Source organism: Scyliorhinus canicula, chromosome 1 (genome assembly GCF_902713615.1).
Source record: "Scyliorhinus canicula chromosome 1, sScyCan1.1, whole genome shotgun sequence".
In the NCBI taxonomy this organism is placed as follows: Eukaryota; Metazoa; Chordata; class Chondrichthyes; order Carcharhiniformes; family Scyliorhinidae; genus Scyliorhinus; species Scyliorhinus canicula.
Window position 1 is genome coordinate 239803548 of NC_052146.1, and position 13632 is coordinate 239817179.

The following is a 13632-nucleotide window of genomic DNA, read 5'->3' on the forward strand; positions in this document are numbered from 1 at the left end:
TGATACTGCACTCCAAGCTAGAACATGACTGCTTAAAAAGTAAATTTGAATCGAAGGGATGGAAAACGTGGAAAATCAGCATTCAAGACGCTACAGTTTTTGAATCATGTTGAATATACTGTTTAATGTCACTAGGTGGCTCTTTATGTGCAATGAGCAAACAGTGGTAAAGACTGATTTTTGCATTTTCTGCTTTTACTTCTGTGGAATTGTCGGTCATTTCTATGTCAGTAATAAAATTCACTATTATACTGAACGTTCAATTTTAACATGATGCTGCACCTTCTTTCACATTTTTAAGCATTGCATAATTATTTTTACGCAGGGCTCCAACGTTGATGGTTTTGGAAGAGACCAAACTCTGCACTGGTGTTAATTATGGTATGTAGTAAAATAATTCGTTTTGATTCAAGTTGTGTTGCTCAAATACACACACACCAGTTTGACTTGTTTAACTGCAAATATAAATTATTTATAGTAAATTCCATCTTTAGAAACCCTTAAACATTCTAAGAAATATATACTGGTGTAAGATTGTACTTCTGTGTTTCTAATCTCAGAGTTGGTGAGATGGAAATGATCCACCTGTGAATGTGTCAAAAAAGAAAATTCTGCTGACAGTTAAAGCTGTTTCTGATTTTGCTTAATGGACAGCACGGTGGCACAGTGGTTAGCAGTGGGACCCGGGTTCAATTTCAGCCTTGGTTCGCTCTCTGTGTGCAGTTTACAGGTTCTCCGTTTCTGTGTGGGTTTCCTCCGAGTGCTCCAGTTTCCTCCTACAGTACAAAGGTGTGCAGGTTAGGCGGATTGGTTATGCTAAATTGGCCCTCAAGTGTCCAAAAGGTTAGGATGGGCAACAGGGATAGGGTGGGGTAATATGCCCAGGTAAGGTGCTCTTTCAGAGGGTCAGTGCAGACTTGATTGACCAAACGGCCTCCTTCTGCATTGTAGGATTGTTTGCTACTTTGTGCATGATGGGTATAAAGACATATAAGAATACACTGATATGATATTGTTTATCAGGTATGCATCATAAGAGAGGAGCTGAAAGATAAGTGGGAGTTAGAGCTGGGGGAACAGATAGAGGACGGGACATGGGCAGACGCCCTGGAGAGGGTCAACTCGTCGTCGTCATGTGCGAGACTAAGTCTCATTCAATTTAAGGTACTGCATAGAGCCCACATGACGGGGACAAGGATGAGTCGGTTTTTCGGGGGTGAAGACAGGTGTATTAGATGTTCGGGAAGCCCTGCGAATCATGCACATATGTTTTGGGCATGTCCGGCACTGGAGGAGTTCTGGAAGGGGGTGGCAGGGACGGTGTCGAGAGTGGTGGGGTCCAGGGTCAAGCCAGGATGGGGACTTGCGATCTTCGGGGTTGGGGTGGAACCGGGGGTACAGGAGGCGAGGGAGGCTGGAATATTAGCCTTTGCGTCCTTGGTGGCTCGGAGGAGGATCCTGATTCAGTGGAGGGACGAAAGGCCTCCGAGTGTTAACACCTGGTTAAACGACATGGCAAACTTCATCCAATTGGAAAGGATCAAATTCGCCCTGAGAGGGTCGGTGCAGGGGTTTTCCAGGCGATGGCAACCCTTCCTAGACCTCTTGGATCAGAGATAGAAACTGAGGCCATGACAGCAGCAACCCGGGAGGGGAGGGGAGGGCGGGAGGGGAGGGCGGGAGGGGGGGAGGGGGGGGGGGGAGGGGGGACAACGACGAAGGAAGTACGGTAGCGGCGGTGGCACGGGCAAGGCCTGCCCGAGGACGCTGCTAGAAATGATAAGTTGGTCTGACTGTCGGTTCGCCGGCGGGGGGGGGGGGGGGGGGGGGGGGGGGGGGGGGGGGGGACGCGCGGGTAGGGGGGGGGGGATTTTTTTTTTTTTTCTTTTTCTTGTTAAGTAGGGGGGTTTGACTTTGTTTTGTTATAATTTAAATGTAAATGTAGGGGGGGTTAAAATGTTTGTATTTTGAAAAATTCAATAAAAATTATTTAAAAAAAAAAGGTATGCATCATAAGTGTAGAGGGTTGAGAACCCATTCTCTGAAACCAAATATTGTAGCAAGGGAAACTGTAGAAATCTGTTCGCATGCACCCAGATGACAAAATATTTTCCCCTTTTTTGCAAACAGTTTTTCTCCCCCACATTGTATCATCTTCTTGTGAAACATACCTTCCGTAGCTGAGAGGATGGGATTCTTCCCATTTGCTGGGAGGTGTGCATGAAGAGCCAGGTGTAATTTGTCTTAAAATTTAGTCTGACTGTTCTAAATAAAGTGTACTTCATTTTCTGCTTTTGTTTTGGATTGAATCCTAGCAAAAAAAAAAAATCATAATTCCCGCTGACTGCATTTTGTGTCTGCTTTCGACCTGCTTTCAAATCTCTGGACAAAAGTGCAATTGAGTTGGTGGAACCCCCAAATCCATATCTGATTCTGTACTGTAATTTCTGATTATCAGATCCTTCTCGAGAAAACTACAGGGAAGCAATTGCCCAAGTCATAAGGAAACTGCTACGTAAGTATCTTGTTTGCCAGTGAAGGTCATCTGATAATTAACAAAATATAGCAAAAGAAACAAGTTCTCAATCCTGTTCTCATAACAGGCTGTATACAATGGTGCCATTCCCTCTCTGTCACCAAAGCCAACGACTACCACCATTGTAGCTAAACACCTATCTCCTTCCTTGGGTACCAACATTCGCTACTATATCTTGCACACTCCTTCTGATGTGTAATCTGAGCTTTAGAAATGGTCGGGGATATAATTGAATATGTTGGTAAAGATAATTTATATTTTTTTCAGAAAAATCTAATAATTTTATCTCTAGCCCGAATGTTGTCCACATTTTGCCTAGTGTGGGAATGGACTGCTTCATTGTCTGCGGAATTGCCAATAGAGCTGAACACTGCACAATGATCAGTGCACTTCATCCTCACAATAGAGGGAATTTCACTGATGAAGCAGTGGAAGGTACATGGGCCTAGGATGTTGCCCTGAAGAGCTCTGCAACAATGTCCGAGACCTGTGATGATTGTCCTCCAACAGTGACAAACATCTTTGTTTGTGCCAGCGACTGAACAGTTAAACCACCTCCGCCAACCCCAATAATAGCAGTCCCCTTTGATTTCAGTTGTAAGTAAATCTCCTTTGTGCCACGTTTTATCAAATGCTACTTGATGTCGAGGACAGTTACCTCACCTCTGGAATTAAGGACTTGTGTGCATGTTTGAACTAAAACTGTATTAATCTAGTCTTGAGTTTGTGGTACTGGCAGAACCCAAACTTAACCAAGGGTGAGCAGGGACTTCGGTGACATAATGTTGGTGCACGAGGCGGCTCCTGCTGGAGAACAACTTTTTGCCCCTTTTCTTGGTGCCACAGATTGTTTATTATTTGGAAACCCATATAGTTGTAGGAAATTGAGTCTTTCATGATGAAAGACATGATTGGGCAGCACGGTAGCATGGTGGTTAGCATAAATGCTTCACAGCTCCAGGGTCCCAGGTTCGGTTCCCGGCTGGGTCACTGTCTGTGCAGAGTCTGCACGTCCTCCCTGTGTGTGCGTGGGTTTCCCCCGGGTGCTCCGGTTTCCTCCCACAGTCCAAAGATGTGCGGGTTAGGTGGATTGGCCATGCTAAATTGCCCGTAGTGTCCTAAAAAGTAAGGTTAAGGGGGGAGTTGTTGGGTTACGGGTATAGGGTGGATACGTGGGTTTGAGTAGGGTGATCATTGCTCGGCACAACATTGAGGGCCGAAGGGCCTGTTCTGTGCTGTACTGTTCTATGTTCTGAATACCCCCAAAAAAAATCAGGGAATAGAAAGTTTGGAGCAGAAGCCCATTGACCGAGTCTGCGGGCTCAGTTTCAGGTTCTCCGTCCACTCCACTAACAGCCGAGGTTCTTTCCTGTACCTTGGCAAAAGAATTTGAAAAGCACCGACGAATTGTGGTGGAAGACCTCAAACAATCAATTGACAAGGCCTTGGCCCTGGGGAAAGCTAATCAGACCATTGAAGTCCAGGAAGCCAGATATATGGAGGTGGCTGTATCGACCACTGTGATTGGATTGCTGTGCCCACAGAATACCTCTTGGGCATGATCTGCAAAATGGTGGATGAGAGTGGATTCACATCCTCGCCTGAATTGGCACTGTCAGTGTGGAGCCGGCACGTTCTCCCAGTATCTGCGTGGATTTCCTCCGGGTGCTCCAGTTTCCTCCCAAAAGACGTGCTGAGAGGTAATTTGGACATTCTGAATTCTCCCCCCGTGTACCCGAACAGGTGCCAGGATGTGGCGACTCGGGGCTTTTCACAGTAACTTCATTGCCGTGTATAGAACCCTTGTACTGATCCTCTCAGGGCAAATTTGACCCTCTCCAATTTTATGAATCCCGCCATGTCACTGATCCAGGTCTCCACGCTTGGGGGCCTTGCATCTTTCCATTGCATCAAGATCCTCCGCCGGGCTACTAGGGACGCAATGGCCAGAACACCGGCCTCTTTCGCCTCCTGCACTCCCGGCTCCGCCGCAACTCCAAAAATCGCGAGTCCCCAACCTGGTTTGACCCTGGATCCAACCACCCTCGACACCGTCCCCGCCACCCCCTTCCAGAATTCTTCCAGTGCCGGGCATGCCCAGAACATATGGGCATGATTCGCTGGACTCCCCGAACACCTGGTGCACCTGTCCTCAGCCCCAAAGAACCTACTCATCCGAGTCACAGGCATATGGGCCCGATGCAGCACCTTAAATTGGATGAGACTAAGCCTCGCACATGAAGAGGAAGAGTTGACTCTCTCCAAGGCATCCGCCCAAGTCCCATCTTCTATGTGCTCCCCTAGTTCCCCCTCCCATTTAGCCTTCAGCTCCTCCACTGACGACTCCTCTACCTCCTGCATTACCGTATAAATGTCAGACACCTTCCCCTCTCCGATCCACACCCCCGAAAGCACTCTGTCCATTGCCCCCCGCGAGGGCAGCAAAGGAAGTTCCTTCACCTGTCGCCTAGCAAACGCCTTTACCTGCAAGTATCTGAACATGTTCCCTCGGGGGAGCCCAAATTTATCTTCCAGTTCCCCCAGGCCCGCAAACCTCCCGCCAATAAACATGTCCCTCAATTTACTGATGCCCACCCTTTGCCACCCCCTAAATCCCCCATCAGTGTTCCATGGGATGAACCGATGATTTCCACCTAATGGAGCCTCCATCGAGCCCCTTGTTTCCCCACTATGCCGTCTCCACTGTCCCCAGATTCTTAGGGTCGCCGCCACCACCGGGCTCGTGGTATACCTCTTAGGAGAGAGCGGCAACGGCGCCGTTACCAAGGCACCCAGGCTCGTACCTCTACAAGATGCCATCTCCATTCTTTTCCAGGCCCCCCCCAATCACCCATTTACGCACCATTGACACATTGGCCGCCCAATAGTACCCCAAAAGATTGGGAAGCGCCAGCCCGCCTCTATCCCTCCCTCGCTCCAGGAAAACCCTCTTCACTCTCGGAGTCCCATGTGCCCACACAAAGCTCAAAATACTGCTTGTCACCCTCCTAAAAAAGGCCCTGGGGATGAAGATGGGCAGGCACTGAAAGAGGAACAAGAACCTCGGAAGCACCGTCATTTTGACGGATTGCACCCTCCCCGCCAATGACAATGGCAGCATGTCCCACCTCTTGAACTCCTCCTCCATCTGATCCACAAGCCTGGTGAAATTATGCTTGTGAAGAGTCCCCCAGTCCCTGGCCACCTGCACCCCCAGGTACCTAAAACTCTCCCCTGCCCTCTTAAACCTACCAATTCCTTCCTCCTGGTCTCCAGGGTGCACCACAAACACCTCACTCTTGCCTAGATTTAGTTTATAGCCTGAAAATGTCCCAAACTCAGCTAGCAGCTCCATTACCCCCGGCATCCCTCCCACCGGGTCCGCCACATACAGTAGCAGGTCATCGGCATACAACGACACCCTATGTTCCTCCCCACCCCGCACCAAACCCCTCCACCTCCCTGAATCCCTCAACGCCATCGCCAACGGCTCGATTGCCAATGCAAACAACAAGGGGGACAGGGGGCAACCCTGCCTGGTCCCTCGGTAAACCCGGAAGTACTCCGACCTCCTCCCATTCGTGGCCACACGCGCCATCGGGGCCTCATATAGCAGCCTCACCCATCTAATAAACCCTTCACCAAATCCAAACCTCCCCAACAGCTCCCATAGGTACCCCCACTCCATTCTATCGAAGGCCTTCTCCGCATCCAGCGCCACCACTATCTCAGCCTCCCCCTCAATCGCCGGCATCATGATGACATTCAACAACCTCCGCACATTCGTGTTCAGCTGCTTTCCCTTCACAAAACCTGTCTGGTCCTCGTGTACAACCCCTGGCACACAGTCCTCTATCCTGGTGGCCAGGATCTTTGCCAGCACCTTGGCATCCACATTAAGGAGAGATATGGGCCTGAATGAACCACACTGCTGGGGGTCCTTCTCCCTCTTTAAGATTAAAGAAATCAGCGCCCGCGACATCGTCGGGGGCAAAGTCCCCCCTTCCCACGCCTCATTACGTGTCCGCACCAGCAAGGGGCCCACTAGGTCCACAAACTTTTTATAAAACTCCACCGGGAACCCATCTGGCCCCGGCGCCTTCCCTGACTGCATCTGCCCGATCCCCTTAACCAGCTCCTCCAGCTCAATCGGCGCCCCCAACCCCTCCAGCTGCTCCTCCTGCACCTTCGGGAAAGATAGCCCGTCGAGAAAACTCTCCATTCCCCTCCTCTCCGCCGTTGTCTCCGACCGGTACAGTTCCCCGTAAAAGTCCTTGAAGACCTCATTCACCTCTACCCCCTTCCGCACCAAATTCCCACTCTTATCTCTCACTCCAGCAATCTCCTTAGCCGCATCCCGCTTGCGGAGCTGATGAGCCAGCATCCTACTCGCCTTTTCACCATGTTCATACACTGCCCCTTGTGCCTTCCTCCACTGTGCCTCCGCCTTTCTAGTGGTCAACAAATCAAATTTAGCCTGTAGGCTGCGCCTCTCCCCCAACAATCCCTCCTCTGGTGCCTCCGCGTACCTCCTATCTACCTCCAGCATCTTTCCCACCAGTCTATCCCTCTCACTCCTCTCGCTCCTCTCCCTGTGTGCCCAGATGGATATCAGCTCCCCACGAATCACTGCCTTCAAGGCTTCCCAGACCGTCCCCACCCGGACCTCCCCCATATCATTCACCTCTAGGTACTCCTCAATACTTGCCCGTGCCCTCCTGCACTCCTCCTCCTCCGCCAACAACCCCACATACAACGGCGTTAGTCCCGCACCTCCCCCATCTCCAACTCTATCCAATGCGGAGCGTGGTTGGAGATTGCAATGGCCGAATATTCGGCCTCCTCCACTCTCGGAATCAGTCCCCTACTCACCACGAAGAAGTCTATCCGAGAGTAGACCCTATGTACGTGGGAGAGGAAAGAGTACTCCCGTGCCCTCGGCCTCACAAACCTCCATGGGTCCACCCCTCCCATCTGGTCCATAAACCCCCTCAGTACCTTGGCCGCCGCCGGCCTCCTACCCGTCCTTGAACTGGACCGATCCAGTGAAGGATCCAACACCGTATAGAAGTGCCCCCCCATAATCAGACCTCCCGCCTCTAGATCCGGGACACATCCCAGCATACGCCTCATAAAGCCCGCATCATCCCAATTTGGGGCATACACACTAGCAAGTACCACCTTCTCTCCCTGTAGCCTGCCCCTTACCATAACAAACCTACCCCCCTTATCCGCCACCAACTCGGATGCCTCAAACGACACATTTTTCCCCACCAGAATCGCCACTCCCCGGTTCTTCACATCCAACCTGGAGTGGAAAACCTGCCCCACCCACCCCTTCCTCAGACGGACCTTGTCCGCCACCTTCAGGTGGGTCTCCTGAAGCATTGCCACATCTGCCTTTAGCCCCCTCAATGAGCAAGTACCCTAGACCGCTTCACCGGCCCATTGGGTCCTCTCGCATTCTAGGTGACCAACCGGATCAGAGGGCGCCCCGCCCCCCTCCCCCATCGACTAGCCATAGCCCGTCGACTTTCCCCCCCCCCAGGCTAGGAACCCTCCTAGCCGCGAACCGCCCTCCATTGTACTTCCGTGGATCAGCTAACTTCTGCTGACCCCGGAAACACCTGCCAAAAACCCGACCCATCCCAGAGTAGGATCATCCCCCATCCTGTCACTCCTCAAGGCACCGCTCCAGCGTGCGGAGGAACCAGTTAAGGCCCCGCACCCCCATCATCATCTCCACCCCCCAGCCCCGCAACGCGGGAAACCAGAGGAAAGCCCGCGCTTTCGCACTGCCCCACCACACCCTTCTGACGCAGCTCCCAAATACCAGCCCCACTCCATACCCCCAACCCTATACAGAATACAAAAAACCCCCCAACCCCCCCCACAAAATACAAAACTCAAACAATGCCCCCCAACAAAAAACAGAACAACGCCCCAATAAATAACCATATCAAAATTACAAAAGTACAGAAAAAACACAGCAACAGCAGAAACCAGCAATAAAGCATTACAACCGACCCCCAACCCGTAGTTAGAGTCCAGCTTCTCTGTCCGCACGAAGGCCCACGCCTCCTCCGGGGAATCAAAATAATAATGCCGCTCCAAATACGTTACCCACAAGCGCGCAGGCTGCAACATTCCAAACTTTATTTTCTTCTTATAGAGCACCTCCTTCGTCCGATTAAACCCGGACCGCCGCTTAGCCACCTCCGCACTCCAATCCTGGTAGATCCGTACTACCCCATTCTCCCAATTGCTGCTCTTCACCCTCTTGGCCCAGCGCCGCACACGCTCCCGATCACTGAACCGGTGGAACCTCACCAGCACCGCACGCGGGGGTTTGTTCTCCTTAGGCCTCCTGGCCAGTACTCTGTGGGCTCCCTCCAGCTCCAGGGGCAGATGGAAAGATCCTGCCCCCACTAGTGAGTTCAGCATCGTGGCCATGTAGGTTGTCAGATCCAACCCCTCCAGCCCCTCCGCAAGGCCCAAGATCCTCAGATTCTTCCGCCTCATGCGGTGATCAAGCTCCTCGAAGCGGTCTTGCCACTTCTTATGGAGTGCTTCGTGCCCCTCCACCTTACGAGGACCACGGCCTCCTCCTCTCGTTCAACGGCCTGCGCCTGCAACGCCTGGATGGCAGCACCCTGGGTCGTCTGAATCTCCGAAAGCTTTTCATTTGTTTCCTGCAGAGAGCTCAGCACCTCAGCCTTAAAATCTGCAAAACAGCGCAGGAGAGCAACTTGCTGCTCCTGCGCCCACAGCCTCCACTCCTCTGGTGCTCCTCCGGCCGCCATCTTGGAATCTTTCCCCCGTTTTTTCTGGGGAGCTGCTGCCGTTTTTTCCCCCTTTCCACTCCGAGTTCAAGTCATGAAATGTGGAGAAAGTTGATCACCACACCTTCTCCCACCGGGAGACGTCGAAAAAATTCTGTTTTGGGCTCTATAAAGAGCCATAAAGTCCGTTTGAATCGGGAGCTCCCAAATGTGCGGCTTCCTACGTCATCGCCACCACCGGAAGTCCCCATTGCAGTGTTAATGTCAGCCTACTTGTGACAATAAAGATTATTATTATTATAATTGGACAAAGCCCATCGCACGCATCGGCTAAGTCCTCATCCTGAAGACCCATTGAGTTTCCATAGAATTAAATAAAAGGAGAGGGTTTGGCAATGGGCAAAGGAACACCGCAATTTTAAATGGGAAGGCCACATCATCAGGTTTATCAGGTCATGGGTGTGGAGTGAGCAAAGAAAAGGGCCGTGATCAATGGAGTCAAGGCCGCCCTGTGTAAGAGTGGAATCAGATTCGGGTTCGTATAGCCAGCTTGTCTTGAGTAACTTTTTAGGGAAAAGGCTACTTCTTTGAAATGCTGGGAGGAGCTGGCACTTTTGTTAAAAGACACAATTTGGGCACTTTGTAATTGGGTTTTCGGCTCTTGTCGATGGGCAATTTGTATTGTTACATTGTTGGGGTTTCATGTTCTCATTTTTTTCTTGAGGTTGAGTTCTTATAATTCTTGATTAGAATTGTGGTTCTGCACCATGTGGGGTTCTGTTCGTTGTATCAATATATAGCTTCCTTTTGTTGCACAAGTTAAATGGGTTTTTGGTATTTTGTTTATATCTAGTTTTCTCTTTCTCCATCTGGGATTCTCCTTGCTATCTAAGGAGTTAATTAACAGGAGCGGTTTTGGGAGGGTTTGCTGCAGCTCATTATAATCGTTATTTTAGTTCTTGGATTTCCAAAATGATGTTGCTGACATGTCTTTATTCTGCCTTAATGGTTGTTTCGCACCCACTGTGGTCGACAGGGCTCTTAACCGTATCTGACCCATCTCCCATACCTCTGCCCTCGCCCCCTCCGCTTCCACCCAGAACTAGGATAGAATCCCCCTTGTCCTTGCTTTTCACTCCACCAGTCTCCGCATTCAAAGAATCATCCTTCGCCAGTTCCGCCAACTCCAGCATGATTCCACCACCAAACACATTTTCCCTTCACTCCCCCAGTCAGCATTTTGCAGGGACCATTCCCGCCGGGACACCTGGTCCATCCCATTACCCCCAACACCTCACCCTCTTCCTATGGCACCTTCCCATGTAACACCTGCCCCATTACGTCCTCCGTGCTCACCATCCCATAGCCTAAACACTCTTTTCAAGTGAGGCAGCACTTCTTGTGTATCACCTTCAATTTGGTCAATTGCATTTGCTGTTCCCAGTGTGGTCAACTCTACATTGGAGAGACTAAACACAGACTTGGTGACTGCTTTGCAGAACACCTCTGGCCTGTCCGCAAGCAGGACCCAGATCTTCCTGTCACTTGCCATTTCAACTCACCGTCCTGCGCTCTCATCCTCATGTCTGTCCTTGGCTTGCTGCAATGTTCCAGTGAAGCCCGGCAGAAACTGGAGGAACAGCACCTCATCTTCTATTTAGGCACATTACAACCTTCCGGACTTAACATTGTGTTCAACAACTTCAGACTGTGAACTATCTCCTCTACCTTCACCCCATTTTTATTTCCATCCATTTATTTTCATTTTCTCCATTGACCAGTTTTTCCCTCACCGTTGTTCCCCTCACCCCAGCCCACGTGGGCCATTGCCCTTTGACATACTGCTCACCTTTGTTCTGCTATTCGCACATTCTAGCTCTTTATGTGCCACGATCAGCACCCTTCTTAGTATTAATCACCTCCATTTATATTCCCTTTGTCTTTCTGTCCATGACGTCTTTGTCAATCTCCACCTATCGCTGGCCCCCTATCCAGCACACTGCTCCACACAGTTATAAATCTGACCTATTTCCAGTTCTCTCCAGCTTTGACAAAGAGTCATCCAGACTTGAAACATTAGCTCCCTTCTCTCTCCACAGATGCTGTCAGTCCTGCTGTGATTGTCCAGAATTTTGTTTTTGTTTCAGATTCCAGCATCTGCAGTAATTGCTTTTAGCTTAAGAGTTCTTGTTTTGTTTGGGTTTGTTAAATGTAAGTTTTAGTATGAGAGTAAGTTTTTGTTTGCCAAGCTCCTATTTGTATTTGGGTGTGGTCGCATTCAATTGCAATGATGTTGTGGAGTGGGGTAGTTTGTTGACGGTGTCTCTTGAATTTTCTTTGTCCAGTCTTTTGACTTGGTTTGGTAGCCACCTTAGGCGGATCTTTTGGCTTTACCTTTTAATTATCCCTTGGTTCATCTCTCTTGGTGGAAATGGCTGACTCCTCGTCCGGATAGCTTTCCGATTGAGGGCTGGGTGGGTGACCTCCAATTCGCTTGGTCACCTGGAACGTCCTGGGTTTGAATGGCACAGTGAAAAGATCAAGGGCATTAACTCATCTGATGAAGTATTTTAGCAAGAGATCCATTTGCGGGTCAGAGATCAAACTAGGCTGCGTAACGGGTGGGCAAGACAAGTTTCCCATTCTGGTTTCAATGGCAGGACCGGGGGTACGGCAATTCCAATTAATAAAAGGATTCGGCTTTCTGCATCTAAGATTATAGTCGACTGCAAAGATCAATATGTTATTGCCTGTGGCTACTTGGCGAGCACCTCGGTTGTCATGGTTAACATTTATGCCTCCAAATGGGATGATACAAACTTTATTAATTCTCTGCTGGCCTCCCTCCCCAATTTAGACTCTCATCAGCTTATTTTAGATGTGGACCTGAATTGAGACTTGGACCCTAGATTGGATCATTCCAAGGTTAAATCTCTTGCTCCATCAGGAATGGCCAGGGCTTTGTTGTCTTTCATGATGAAGGTATTTTTGGGGGGTGGGGGGCGGGGACGCCTCCTGCACCCTAACGATGAAGACTTTTTATTTTTTTCACATATTCACCGGGTATATTTATTGATTTTTTTTGTTTTTGTTTTGGATAGGTGTCTCCTCCTTTCAGTGTAGTGGCTAAGTACTCTGATTATTACTTCAGATCATGCACCGCACCTGATTGATTTATCGCTGGAGTCTGGCCTAAACCAACATCCACCCTGGAAATTAGACACAACATTGTTGGCAGGGATAAAAAAATTTGGGAGTGTATGTCCACTGCCTTAGAGGATTACCTAAAATGTAACAAATCCAAGTCAATTTCACCTTCCATGTTGTGGGAGGCTCTTAAGGCGGCCCTCAGGAGAAATTATCTCCTGTAGAGCCCATTTATTGGGGGCAACAAGGCTGGAGCAGCAGAGGCTGGTGGACCCCATTCTTGAGGTGGGTCACCAGTGCTCATTTGATCCTACTCCGTCAAATAGGAATAACTGCAAACACAATTCAAACTGCAAACTGTTGTCAACTGGCAGGGCGGTAAGTCAGTTACAACGATCAAGGGGCATGTTTTATGAGAACAGAGAATGGCCTGTTGCATTTTGGCTCACCAGCTTAAATGGCAGGCGGCCTCCCGGGAGATCTCACAGATCATCAATTCAAGCGGTAACATCCTTTCTGCTTCATCTGAGGTTAATGCGGTTTTAAAATATTTTTACTGCAATCTTTATAGATTGGAGCCTCCTGCGGATGGGTCTATCACAGGGGTGGGCAAACTTTTCCGTGCAAGGGCCACATTCAGAAATTCACAATTCACAAAGGGCCGCATAGTATATTAAGTAAAATAATTACTTCACCCGGTTATGATTCTGGGCGCCTCATATAGAACATAGAACAGCACAGAACAGGCCCTTCGGCCCTCGACGTTGTGCCGAGCAATGATCACCCTACTCAAGTCAACGTATCCACCCTATACCAGTAAGTAACCCAACAGCCCCCCCCATTAACCTTAAAAAAAAAAAAAAAAAAAATTTTTTTTTTAAAAATGTTTTTTTTTAAAAAAAAATTATTTTTTTTTTAATGACTTGGTGGGCCGCAGAAATACCTTTGGCGGGCCGCATGCGGCCCGCGGGCTGTAGTTTGCCCACCCCTGGTCTATCATATCTGGCTTTCTGGACAGCCTACTCATCCCTGCAGTTGAGGTCGATAGGAGCAGTGAGTTGGAATCCCCGTTGCACCCTGATGAAATTTAAAAATGTATTGGGGTTGATGCAGTCTGGCAAAGCCCCTGGTCCGGATAGCTTTCCGATTGAATTCTACAAAAAGTTT

General features: G+C 49.5%; 1 protein-coding gene across 4 annotated transcripts in view; it reads left to right on the forward strand.

Moving 5' to 3' along the window:
- Positions 1-13632, forward strand: part of LOC119972755 (proteasome activator complex subunit 4-like) — a 230725-nt gene that overhangs the window by 115527 nt on the left and 101566 nt on the right. For all 4 annotated transcript variants that reach the window (XM_038810083.1, XM_038810091.1, XM_038810102.1 and 1 more), the window contains 2 exons: positions 326-381; positions 2459-2515. In XM_038810083.1, coding sequence (XP_038666011.1) covers positions 326-381; positions 2459-2515 — 113 coding nt within the window. The remainder of the gene's footprint in view (positions 1-325; positions 382-2458; positions 2516-13632) is intronic.